This window comes from Phacochoerus africanus, chromosome 9, assembly GCF_016906955.1.
Source record: "Phacochoerus africanus isolate WHEZ1 chromosome 9, ROS_Pafr_v1, whole genome shotgun sequence".
Classification (NCBI taxonomy): Eukaryota; Metazoa; Chordata; class Mammalia; order Artiodactyla; family Suidae; genus Phacochoerus; species Phacochoerus africanus.
The window spans coordinates 45,030,455-45,043,897 of record NC_062552.1 but is presented as its reverse complement, the minus strand read 5'-3'; the positions used below and the strand labels follow the sequence as shown (position 1 = coordinate 45,043,897).

Below are 13,443 nucleotides of genomic sequence, written 5' to 3'. Positions count from 1 at the left end.
TTATAATTTGGGATCCAGTAAAGTGTGACTCTCTCAATCCACGGCTTAGAGAAGATGCTTAATCTCTAAAATTCCTCTCTACACATTTGATTTTACAGGGAGTCACAAAGTCATAAAATACCCACCTCATTTGCAAATGGCACATGTGATATTTATGAATAATGAAAATCGTAGCCTCTACTCCTTTTTTAGTAGAGATTCCCATAAAATATACCATGTTTGGGAGTTCCCGTCATGGCGCAGTGGTCAACGAATCTGACCAGGAACCATGAGGTTGCAGGTTCGATCCCTGGTCTTGCTCAGTGGGTTAAGGATCCGGCGTTGCCGTGAGCTGTGGTGTAGGTCGCAGATGTGGCTCAGATCTCGTGTTGCTGTGGCTCTGGCATAGGCTGGCGGCTGCAGCTCCAATTGGACTCCTAGCCTGGGAACCTCCATATGCCGCGGGAGTGGCCCTAGAAAAGGCAAAAAAAAGACGAAAATGTACACACACACACATATATATATATACACCATGTTTGCCATTTTATGGCATTAGTGCTCAGTGGCATAAAGTAATTCCCATCACTGTGCAGCTGTCATGCTGGTTCATCATCTCCAATCATTTTCAGTCTTCCCAAACTTAAACTCTGTGCCCATGAAACAATAACTTCCCATTTTCTCCATCCCCCAGATCCTGAAAACCACATGCTATTTTCTGTTATTTATCAGTTTGATCACGCTAAATGCCTTAAATATGTGGAAACATTCAGTATTTGTCATTTTGTGACTGGCTTATTACTCATAACAAACATCTTCAAATCCACATTCGTTTGGTTTTTAGCCAATGTCGGAATATCATTTCTTTTTTTTAAGGCAAAATTGTATTCCATTGCGGGTACATGTTTTGTTTAGGCATTCATTTCTCAATGGCCATTTGGCTTGTTTACACCTTTAATCTGTTGAAATTATGCCACTGTGGACATACATGAGCAAACATCTCTTTGAGTTTCTGCTTTCAATACTTGCAGGAAGCAGAAACTTACCGTATAATTGCTGGGCCAAGGGTAATTCTTTCTATAAATTTTTCGAGAAACCTTCATACTGTTTTCCATAGCCACTGCCAAATTTTGCTTTCCCACCCACAGTACACAAAAAAAGTGTCAACATATCCTCACCAACATCTGTTACATTCTGTTTTCTTTAATAGTGCTTATTCTAATGCATATGAGCTGGCATTATATATTAATGTTTGGATTTGCATTTTCCGAATGACTAGTGATGGTGAATATCTTTTCATGTACCCATTAGCCAGTTGTATAAATTCCCTGGAATAATGTCCATTCAAGTCCTTGGCCCATTTGTAAATTAGGTTATTTTCTTTTGGTTGTTGTTGTGTTATATTAGTTCTTTATATGTTCTGGCTGTTAACCCCTTATCAGATATATGATTTACAAATAATTCTTCCAATTCCATAAGTAGCATTTTCACTCTGTTCATTGTGTTCTTCTTACACAGAAATTTTTTAATTTGATGTCATCCCATTTATCTATTTTTCTTTTGCTGCCTATGCTTAAGGTCTCATAGCCAAGAAATCACTGCCAAATTCGATGGAGACGTCCCCCTATTTTTGTCTTGGAGTTTTGCAGTTTTAGCTCTTCTATTTAGATCTCAGATCTTTTTTTTCACTTTATTTTTAATATAGTATAAGGTGAGAGTATAGTTTCATCCCTTGGCATATGAATATGCAGTTTGCTCAACACTCTTTTTTGGAAAGATTATTTTTTCCCCATTGAATGGCTTAATATCATTTTTGAAAATAATTTTACAATATATGTGAGCACTTATTTCTGGGATTTCTATGCTTTCCATTTTTCTATGTGTCTGCTTTATGCTAATACTACATTGTTTTTATTTTATTTATTTATTTATTTATTTATTTTTTTGTCTTTTTGCTATTTCTTTGGGCCGCTTCCGCGGCATATGGAGGTTCCCAGGCTAGGGGTCAAATAGGAGCTGTAGCCACCGGCATACGCCAGAGCCACAGCAACGCGGGATCCCAGCTGCGTCTGCAACCTACACCACAGCTCACGGCAACGCCGGATCGTTAACCCACTGAGCAAGGGCAGGGACCGAATCCGCAACCTCATGGTTCCTAGTCGGATTCGTTAACCACTGCGCCACGACGGGAACTCCTGTTTTTATTTTTTAATTTTGACCCAGCCTGGCTCCTTTATTTTTTATTAACTTTAATTTTTATTGTGATATAGTTGATTTATAATATTATATTAATTTCAGGTGTTCAACATGGTGATTCACAATTTTTAAAGATTATACTTCACTTACAGTTGTTATAAAATATTGCCAATATTCCCTGTGTTGTACAATACATTCTTGTAGCTTATTTTATATGTAGCATTTTGTATCTCTTACTCCCCAACCCTTATCTTGCCCCTCCCCATTTCCTTTCCTGACTGGTAACCACTAGTTTGTTCTCTATATCTGAGTCTGGTTTTTTTGTTGTTTCTATATTCACTAGCTTGTTATATTTTTTAGATTCCAGATATAATTGATATCATACAGTATTCATCTTTCTCTGCCTAACTTGTTTCACTAAGGATAATACCCTCCAAGTCTATGTTGCAAAGTTTCATTCTTTTTTATGGCCGAGTAGTAGTCCACTGTATATATGTACCACATCTTCTTTATCCATTCATCTGTTGATGGATACTTGGATTGTTTTCATATCTTGCAATCGTAAATTATGCTGCTATGAATCTTGGGGTGTGTGTATCATTTCAAATTAGTGTTTTTGTTTTCTTCAGATATACACCCAGGAGTAGAATTGCTGGATCACCTGGTATTTCTATTTTAGAGGAAATTTCATACTTTTTTCCACAGTGTTTATGTCAATTTGCATTCTGACGAGTAAAAAATGTCACTTGCCATCTAGTTCTACAGGAATTGAGTCATGAGCTACCTTAGCTGCTGACTTTCAGCACACTCTGGAAAGAGTTCAGGGTGGAGATCAGGAATGAGGCACTCTGTGCTCTAGGGAAAACTAGCAGAACAGGTCTGTAGATAGTGAAATATTTTCAGGAGAAAATCTGAGGAACCCAGTTTCTTGCATCTTCTCATACCTAAAAAAGCGTTAAAATAATTAACAGAGACATCTGCTCCTTGTGATCAGCAGCAACCTTCTACTGAGATGTGTGCTGAAATTACATATACATATACCATATATATGTATATGTACATATATATATACCTCCTTCACCACCTCTTTGGAGTAGTTGCTCAGAGCATCTGAAAGGTTGTGTCCCAGACTATAGTCCTCAATAAGCTCCCAAATAAAACTGAACTCGCAGCTCTTATATTGTGCATTCTTTTTTCAATTGACAATTCCAAACAACAGTGTACAAATGTTCCCTTTTCTACATATCTTCACAAACATTTGTTTCTGTGGTCTCTTTGACAACAAACCTTCTGACAAAATGTCTATTCGGGACATTTGCCCATTTTTTAATTGGGTAGTTTATTTTTTCAATATTGAGCTCTATGAGTTGCTTGTATATTATGATATTAACTGGTCATTTGCAAATATTCATAGGTTGTCTTTTAGTTTTGTTGATGTTTTCCTTTGTTGTGCAAAAGTTTTTAAGTCTAGTCAGGTCCCATTTGTTTTTGTTTTTTGTTTTTGTTTCCTTTGCCTTTAGTGACAGATTCAAAAAGATATTGCTGTGGTTTATGTTATAGAGTGTTCCACCTAGGTTTTGTTCTAGGGGTTTTATGGTTTCCAGTCTTACATTTAGCTCTTTAATCAATTTGAGTTTATTTTTGTATATAGTGTGGGAAAATGTTCTAATTTTATTCTTTTAGAAGTAGCTGTCCACTTTTCCCAGCACCACTCATTGAAGAGACTATCTTTTTTCTATTGTATATTCTTGCCTCTTTTATCATAGATTAATTGACCATAAGGGTGTGGGTTTATTTCTTGGCTCCCTATTCTGTTCCACTGATCTATGTGTCTGTTTTGGTGCCAGCACATTCAATTAATGTAGATTCATATACATTGTATTTATATAACATGCATATTTTAAATTACATCTTGTTTAGAGTCAATATTGGGTAAATATTTATAAATTAACTACATAAAATGTTTCTTAGTCCTGCTTCTCATATGCATATGGGAAGTCTAATGAATCACTTGCAATTAATGACTGAACTCTGTGTTTGCTTTGTTGTGATACATAAAACCATATGTGTGTATTTTTTAATTTTTGAAGACATTTAATATAATTATTTAATTAGAAAGCATTATGCAATGCTTAAACATATAAACATTACAAAATTTATGTGAATTTTAGTGTGGAGATTGTTGTGGACTATATCACAACTGTGATTAAACATGAGGAAAAAGTTTGTTTTAGGTATACTCAGTGATTGGTTTTCCTAGTCACATTCTCTTCTTTCCTATTGAAAGCTGTGAGGTCTGCAAAAAATAAAAAGCCACACAGGAAAATGAGACTCCTGTGTATTATAAAACAATCATCCAGGCTTTTAAAGTTGTTTTCCACTTTTTATTAACTAATTCCTTACTTTGTCTTATAGTAAAAATACTCTTAAGGCAAAATTGCTTAAATGCTGTGAATATATCTTGAGAAAAATAAATCTGTTACATGAGTTTGAAATAAATCTGTTATATGCTTGAAATTTTAATTGTGGGGATCACTTCTGAAATACTATTTTGAAACAAAATTTTGTAACAAAATTTTTTTGTTTTATAAGATAACTCTACAATTCGATACTTTAGGAGAAAATAAAACACAAACACGACTTAATCCCAGCAAGACATCAATCTTCTCCTAGGATTTGTTTGAGATAAAAATGTTTTATTTTGTTTATTTATAATGATTCTTATTTACATCATTTTAATAAAATTAAAGTTCCCATCTAAGTCTTTACATCGTAGGCTTGTTCTATGCAGGGCTTACCTCAAATCAATAACTGATAACAGAGATTGGTAATTTGTATGCCAAAGTCCTAGAACAATATCCCCTTGTGCCATGGGCAATTTACCCATTTAATTTTGATCATATGTTCATCTGTTTTCTGTTGCATTTGCTAACAAAACAACAGTCCATAGTTTTAAAACATAAATCAAGCAATGCTAAATTGTACCTAATATTTATAAAGCAGGAATAAGTTATAGAAAAATGTAGATAAATAGGGAAGTTAACAGAACTATAGGCAAATAGAGTACATACTTCAAAAGGTATGCATTGCTGATATAACTGCAATGTACTGCATAATTTTTTAGTTTGTTGAAACTAGTTCTACAACGAATAACATGTTATAAGCACATAACTACCCCTTCTTTATCTTTAAGAACAACCCCAAGTTCTTTTATAAGAAAAGAAATGGAAACAAAGAATGTAGGATCAACATTGTTGGTAGACCTATGGTGACTTTTGGCAAGCATTTTCTTTTGTAAATGTTTATAAACCATTTATTTAATAGTCCCTCAGTTTTAGTAGATTTAACACTTATCTCCCATAGAACGTTTTTTCTGAAATGAAGTAAATAAAGTTTTAAAAAAACCAAGTGCTCACTGATAATGTTTAGAATGCAAAAAAAAAATTTTAGAATCTTGTCATTCACTAGTAGTTTTGAAAAGGAGACTAACTGCTTCATAAAAGGTAAGCATAAGATTTACTGAGATAGTAGTCTATTTTGGTTATAAAACAAATGGTTAAATTAGCTTATATTAATGTACATTATATGTCACCTCAGTACTGAGAACACTGTACATTTTAGAGTGAAATTGTACATTTCACATATACTGTCAACGGAAAAAAAACTGAATGAAACGAAACTGAACCCAACCTTTTCATGACTTAATAAAGCAAAGAATAGGTTATATTCACCTCTTGTGACTAATTTCAAAGGCTTTTTTTTAATATCTCCAAAATATAATAACCTGTGTGGAGATCTTCCTCCCACAGAGTTATTGCTACCCTAGGAAATATAGTCAGCTGAAGAGTCATTAAAAGGCTTGCTAGATTTATGAGCAGGTGGTGGTTGCCAGGGGATGGGTGAGGAGGGTATCAGGGAGGTATTAGTCATTAGGTACAAAGTCTCAGTTTTACAAAATAATCCAGTCCTAGAGATCTACTGTACACCATCATGCCTATAGGTAACAATCCTGTGTTGCATACTTAACATTTTGCTAAGAGGATAGATCTTATATTAAGTGTTCTAATCACATACAAAAAAATTATCAATAGGAAGGTGGCAGGAAACTTTGGCAACGATGGGTATTGATGAGTATGCTTGTGGCACAGATTGCGGGGATGCTTAAATGTGTGTATACATATCTCCCAGCTCATCAAGGTGCAGACTTCAAATATGTACAGCTTTCTGAATGTCAGTCATACCTCCATAAAGCGGTTTTTAAAAAAGAGAAAATAAAAGATGCGGGAGGTGGGGGGGGAGACTTACTGCAGAAGCAGTTGGGGGTATTTGCACAAACAAAAATCTAAAAAATCTTCTGAGCAGGAGCCACAGCAGGAAATAGCATTGTTCATACACCTTTGGAAATATGGATAAATATTTGCTACCATAGAACACATATTTCAGGGTGACCTAGACACAGATGACATGAGTAAGGTGCTGAAAGTGGCAAGGAGGCCTCCCTGGGCAGGTCTCCTTCACATGCTCTTTATAGTTTTCTCTCATAACAACTACTAAACATCATACTCGCCCCTAAAAAAATGTACACTTCTCGCTACGTACTGTCAACCTCTTCTACTAATATTATAATAAGAAATAAAGATTTTTCAATATATTGGCTGATAAAGCATGGTCACTCAGGAGTGAATTGCTGTTCTAGTATATTTCACCTAGGAGGAGATGTCATCAATGGTATGATACATAATTATCATATAAACCACTAGGAATGAAAAGGGAAAAAAATAAATTCTGTGAAATGCCTCCAATGAAAGGAGTATCCTGATTTCAAGTAAGTTAAATTGTGGGGGGGGGGAACAGAGTATGCCTTTTTTTTTGTTTTGTTTTTTATCTTTTTACAGCCACATCCACGGCATATGGAGGTTGTTAGGCTAAGGGTGGAATCAGAGCTACAGCTGCTGGCCTACACCACAGCCACAGCAACTTGGGATCCAAGCTGTGTCTGTAACCTACACCACAGCTCACGGGCAATGCCAGATCCTTAACCACTGAGCAAGGACAGGGATCTAACCTGTGTCCTCATGGATACTAGTCAGATTCATTTCTGCTGAGCCATGACAGGACTCCTGAAATACGCCTGGTATTATAGCAAATGTTCAAAATATTACTGGAAGTTTCTTTCAAAACAATCTGATTAAGACATGATAAGGTTCAAGTTCCCTTTGTGGCTCAGCATGTTAAGAACTTGACATAGTGTCCATGAGGAGCAGGTTCAATCCCTGGCCTTGCTCAGTGGGTTAAGGGTCTGGCATTGCTTCAGGCTGTGGCATAGACTGCAGATATGGCTCAGATCTGGTGTTGCTGTGGCTGTGGTGTAGGCCAAAGCTGTGATTTGACCCCTAGCCTGGGAACTTCTATATGCCACAGGTGTGGCTATAAAAAAAAAAAAAAAAAAAAAAGAACTGTTGATCCATATGCCTGTGATAAATAAATTTTCCAACTTTAGTTTAGGATTACATTTTTTACGGACTGTTCTTTTTTGGTTTTTTGTATTTAGCTTTATCAAATGGAAATCTCTTCTCCAAAATTACTTGTCATCTTTTCTTTTCCCCCATCATCTTCAGTGATGTCATATATCACAGTATACATGATTCGTTTGTCAGAGTCTGTATTTCACCCTAAGATTCTCCAACATCCTGGCACATCTTTTAATTTGCATTCATTAAAGTACAGTCTCTATGATGCACAATTCTACAGATTTTGACTAGTGCATAGAATCTTATAGTCACCATTCTGGTGCCATAGAGAAAAGTTCTATCATACTAAAAATCTCCCTTTGCATCCCCATGATAGCTGATCACCTCTCTCTTGCCCTGACACTTGGCTACCACCCATATGTTTTCCATACTTTTCGTTTCATCTTTTCTCAAATGTCATATGAATGGAATCATACTACTTCTGCATACATTTCTGCCTGGCTACTTTTAGTTAGCACAATACATTTAAGTTTCATTCATGATTTTGTGTAAGTAAACATCTTCTCTCCTTTTACATTAGGGCATTCCATTATATGAATGTATCCACAGTTGTATGGATGTCACCAGCTGAAGAAAATCTTTTGGGGCAATTATGAATGAAGTTGCTCTAAACATCTATACAGAGAATTTTGAGGTAAGTTTTCTTTGTACTTGGATAAATGCCTGGGAGTTGGATTTACAGGTCATGTTATAAGTCTATGTTAATATGTTTAAAAAACTGACAAACTGAAGTTCCCGTCGTGGCTCAGCAGGTTAAGAACCCAGCTGGTATCCATGAGAATGGAATTTTGATCCTTGGGCTACTCAGTGAGTTAAGGATCTGGGGTTGCCAGAAGCTGTAGTGTAGGGCGAATATGTGGCTCGGATCCGGCGTTACTGTGGTTGTGATGTTGGCCAGCAGTTGCAGCTCTGATTTGTCTCCAAGTCCAGGAACTTGCATATGCCATAGGTGCGGCCCTAGGAAGAAAGAAAGAAAGAAAGAAAGAAGGAAGGAAAGAAAGAAAGAAGGAAGGAAGGAAGGAAGGAAGGAAGGAAGGAAGGAAGGAAGGAAGGAAAGAAGAAAGAGAGAGAGGGAGAGAGAGAGAGAAAGAAAGGAGGGAGGGAGGAAGAGAAAGAAAGGAAGGAAGAGAAAGAAAGGGAGGAAGAAGAAAGGAGAGGGAGGAAGAGGAAAGAGAGGGAGGAAGAAAGAAAGAGAGGGAGGGAGGAAGAAAGAAGGAGAGGGAGGGAGGAAGGAAGGAAAGAAAGAGGGAGGGAGGGAGGAACGGACGAACGAACGAACGAACGAACTGCCAAACTATTTCCCTAACAGCTGTAGCATACCTTATTCCCAACAGCGATAAATGAGATGTTCTATTGCTGTGCATCTTTGACGATGCTGTCAGAATGTTGGATGTTAGCCATTATAAGAGTATGGCGATACCATTAACTATCTAGGAATGGAATTGCTGGGTCATATGGTAACTTCATGTTTAATATTTTGAAAAAATATCAAGGCGTCCTCTAAACTGACTACACCGTTTTACATTCCTACCAGCAATATGGGAGGGTACCAACTTTTCCTCATCCTAGTCAACTTTGTTACTGTCTTTTTCAAATTTTAGCCATCTTCTAAAATAGTTTTGTCAAAACCTTCCTGCTACATATTTAGTTCATGCAACTTATAGAAACTGCTATAATAATTGCAAAGCCCGTTTTCATTCCTAAACCTATCAGCCATATATATACTTTCTCCAAAAATAAAAACTCTTACTCATTTTCAGTTCAGATGTTTTCATTCTCATGAAACTATGCCTGTTTTCAGCTGAATTTCAAAGTTATGCAGGTAGTGAAACAGAGAGAGGAGAGGGAACAGTAAGGAACCACATCATAACTTTGTAGCCTGAAAGAAATGTCACCATTACCTTGAGGGGTTTACTGATACTCTGTGCTATGATCTTATCACATTTCTCCCAAAGAAGCCACCAAGCATTCTCTCACGGTAGTATGAGAACAGGAGAAGAAAGCTAGTGAAAATACTGTATATTCACCCCATGCTAGAATATACCTAAAGCCAAAGGCTAATACCAAGCTATGCTCTTAACAGAAATACTTGTCAAGACAAGGAAAACACAGAAGCATATTATGTTGCCTTGAATAAACAAGGTTTCATAGACCCATTCTTTCAAATCTTTCCTTTAATTTGGCAGGGCACAAGTTTCTACACTCAATATAATTAAGATTTCACATGGGGGGAGGTATGCTTTTCATTCTTTTAAAAGAATAAAAGCAATTGCTAAAAAAAAAAAAAAAAAAAAAAAAAAAAAACGTCAAAAAGAACCAGCAGGAGGCTTGGACGTCAGGACTCTTCTTCTTTCACGGTTTCTTCACCTCTTCAACTGTCACCCCAAGCCACCAGATATCACTAGTCTAGATTTGCCTTCAGCCCTGGCTCGTAGAATCTGCACCGCGCGTCTCCAAATCCCGATTGACAGGACCATTGGACCAATCACAGAGCCAGGTTTCCTTGCCCCAGTCCAATCATGGCTGCCATGTGGGAGACCCGGTGCTTGGAAGATAGGGGCGGGCCAAGAGGAAGGGCGTTAGGAAACGCCATCCGCCCAACATCGCAGCAGCAGTGAAGTGGTTCCCTGCAACATCGGGATCTAAGTGTTAGCCTGTCTTCGTATTGTCAAAATGTCTCTTTCTAAGAAGTTAACTTTGGACAAACTGGACGTGAAAGGGAAACGAGTCATCATGAGAGTAGACTTCAATGTTCCCATGACGAGGAACCAAGTTACAAACAACCAAAGAATCAAGGCTTCCCTCCCAAGCATCAGATACTGCCTGGATAACGGAGCCAGGTCAGTAGTTCTCATGAGTCATTTAGGTAGACCTGATGGTGTTGCGATGCCTGATAAATACTCCTTAGAGCCGGTGGCTGCTGAACTCAAATCCTTGCTGGGGAAAGACGTTCTGTTCCTAACAGACTGTGTGGGCTCAGAAGCAGAGCAAGCTTGTGCCAACCCACCTGCGGGTTCAGTCATCCTACTGGAGAACCTTCACTTTCATGTGGAAGAGGAAGGGAAGGGCCAAGATCCTTCTGGGAATAAGCTGAAAGCTGAGCCAGATAAAGTAGAAGCCTTCCGCGCATCCCTCTCCAAGCTGGGGGATGTGTATGTCAATGATGCTTTTGGCACAGCTCACCGGGCTCATAGTTCCATGGTGGGAGTGAATCTGCCGCAGAAGGCATCTGGATTCCTGATGAAAAAGGAGCTGGATTACTTTGCCAAAGCCTTGGAAAACCCAGAGAGACCCTTTCTGGCTATCCTTGGTGGAGCTAAAGTGGCAGACAAGATCCAACTCATCAAAAATATGCTGGACAAAGTCAATGAGATGATTATTGGTGGCGGAATGGCTTTTACCTTCCTTAAGGTACTCAACAACATGGAGATTGGTGCCTCCCTGTTCGACAAAGAGGGAGCCAAGATTGTCAAAGAGATCATGGCCAAAGCTGAAAAGAATAGGGTGAACATTACATTTCCTGTTGACTTTGTCATTGCTGACAAGTTTGAGGAAAATGCTAAGGTTGGCCAGGCCACGGTAGCGTCGGGTATACCTGCCGGCTGGGTGGCTTTGGACTGTGGTCCTGAGACCAACAAGAAGTATGCACAAGTTGTGGCCCGAGCCAAGCTAATTGTGTGGAATGGACCTTTAGGGGTCTTTGAATGGGATGCCTTTGCTAGTGGAACAAAAGCCCTCATGGATGAAATTGTGAAAGCCACTTCCAAGGGCTGTATCACCATTATAGGAGGTGGAGACACGGCCACTTGCTGTGCCAAATGGAACACTGAAGATAAAGTCAGTCATGTGAGCACTGGAGGAGGTGCCAGTCTAGAGCTTCTGGAAGGTAAAGTCCTTCCTGGAGTGGAGGCTCTCAGCAATCTATAGTTGATAGTGTTCCTTCCTGCTGTTTTCTGTGCACAGCCTTTAAGTCAACTTAGTGCTTTTACATCTCAACTTGACTTTTGTTAAAATCTGCCCCTCCATCAAGACTCAGGCAAAGACCAAGGAATGGGACATCAGGAACTCTTAACATCAGCTTAACAGTACAACTCATTTTTGTTCTGTGATGCGTTTGCCTACTGTCTTAAAGATCTCATTTGAACTTCACTGTTGTAATTCATAGCAAGTGAGCTGCCTATTAAAGTGAGTTGAATAAGCTGAATTTCCTTCTGTTTTAATTTTAGACCAGCTTTATTATTGTTTTACCATTTGAAACATAGAAACCAAACCAAAGTTGCTGAGGAAGGGTGGGGTACAAGGTGACAAATTTTTATTTTTATTTTTTGTCTTTTTAGGGCCACATCCATGGCACATGGAGGTTCCTAGGCTAGGGGTCGAATCAGAGCTGTAGCTGCCAGCCTATGCCACAGCCTCACCAGATCCCAGCCATGTCTGTGACCTACACCACAGCTAATGGCAATGCCGGATCCTTAACCCACTGAGTGAAGCCTAGTCAGATTCATTTCCGCTGCACCACGAAGGGAACTCCGAAGGTGACAAATTATTAAATAATGAAAGTGTCCCAATAAACTGAGAAAAATAATTGCATTTAAGAACTCATGGGTAGCATTAAAGCTCCACTAAGAGGAAAGTTTTACTAAATAAGAAGAGAAATAAAAAATACTTATTAACTCAAGAAGTTAAAAAAAAAAGGGGGAGTTCCCATCATGGCTCAGCTGAAATGAGTCTGAGTAGCATCCATGAAGATGCAGATTCAATCCCTGGCCTTGCTCAGTGGGTCAGGCATCTGGGGTTGCCATGCACTGTGGTGTAGATCACAGATGTGGCTCAGATCTGGCGTTGATGTGGCTGTGGTGTAGGCTGATGGCTCCAGTTGTGATTCAATCCCTAGCCTGGGAACCTCCATATGCCACGGTGCAGCCCTAAAAAGACAAAAAAGAAAAAAAAAAGAAGTTTAAAAAGGAAAAGAAAGTAAACCCAAGAAAGGAATTCTATCTGTAGATGTACAGGAATACAGATATATAGGTCTGTTAGAATGGGAGCTAAAAATTAACTCCAGGTTTCAAATAAAGAAGTAAGTGTTTTATGTTTGTTAGGTATTATTTAATAAATAGGTAATAGAACTGCTGAAACTGGGTTTTTTGAGCTATAAAAGAATATTTATATACATAGTTTAGTTACAGAAAAAGTAGTGTATGAAAACTCTGCCTTATTAGAAAGTAGAACAATAAAATACCAAGAAATGAGAATACTTATTGGAGAATATTTTGCCTGGAGACAAAGAGCTGGTCCAGGGCAGTGCTGTTAATAATTAAGGGTGAAAATGAAGATTAACTTATCCCAGCTTTAAAGGCCTGTGTCCCCTTAGCCTCAGATCAGTTCTGTATATTCAACATTCTGAATAATCAAGCTTAAAATTTAATCTTAATATACCTGAAATTTTAGTATATTTATAAGTACAATATACATAAAATACCATGGTAATCCTGGGAAGATGAAGGAGTTAAGATGTAGATTTAAAATAAGTATAAAAGAGGAATTTCTGTTGTGGCTTAGCAGTAACAAACCTGACTAGCATCCATAAGGACGTGGGTTCAATCCCTGGCCTTGCTCAGTGGGTTAAGGATCTGGTGTTGTCATGAGCTGTGGTGTAGGTTGCAGACCCAGCTCAAATCTGGCATTGCTGTGGCTGTGGTGTAGGCTGACAGCTCCAGCTCCAGTATGACCTCTAGCCTGG

At 38.2% G+C, this 13,443-nt stretch overlaps 1 protein-coding gene across 1 annotated transcript; it reads left to right on the top strand.

The window, feature by feature from the left end:
- The first annotated feature begins 10,259 nt into the window (after positions 1–10,259).
- On the top strand, positions 10,260–11,907 carry PGK2 (phosphoglycerate kinase 2). The gene has a single exon (XM_047796955.1). It carries the CDS (start codon positions 10,377–10,379, stop codon positions 11,628–11,630), a length of 1,254 nt encoding a protein of 417 aa, XP_047652911.1. The 5' UTR covers positions 10,260–10,376; the 3' UTR covers positions 11,631–11,907.
- Positions 11,908–13,443: the final 1,536 nt, after the last annotated feature.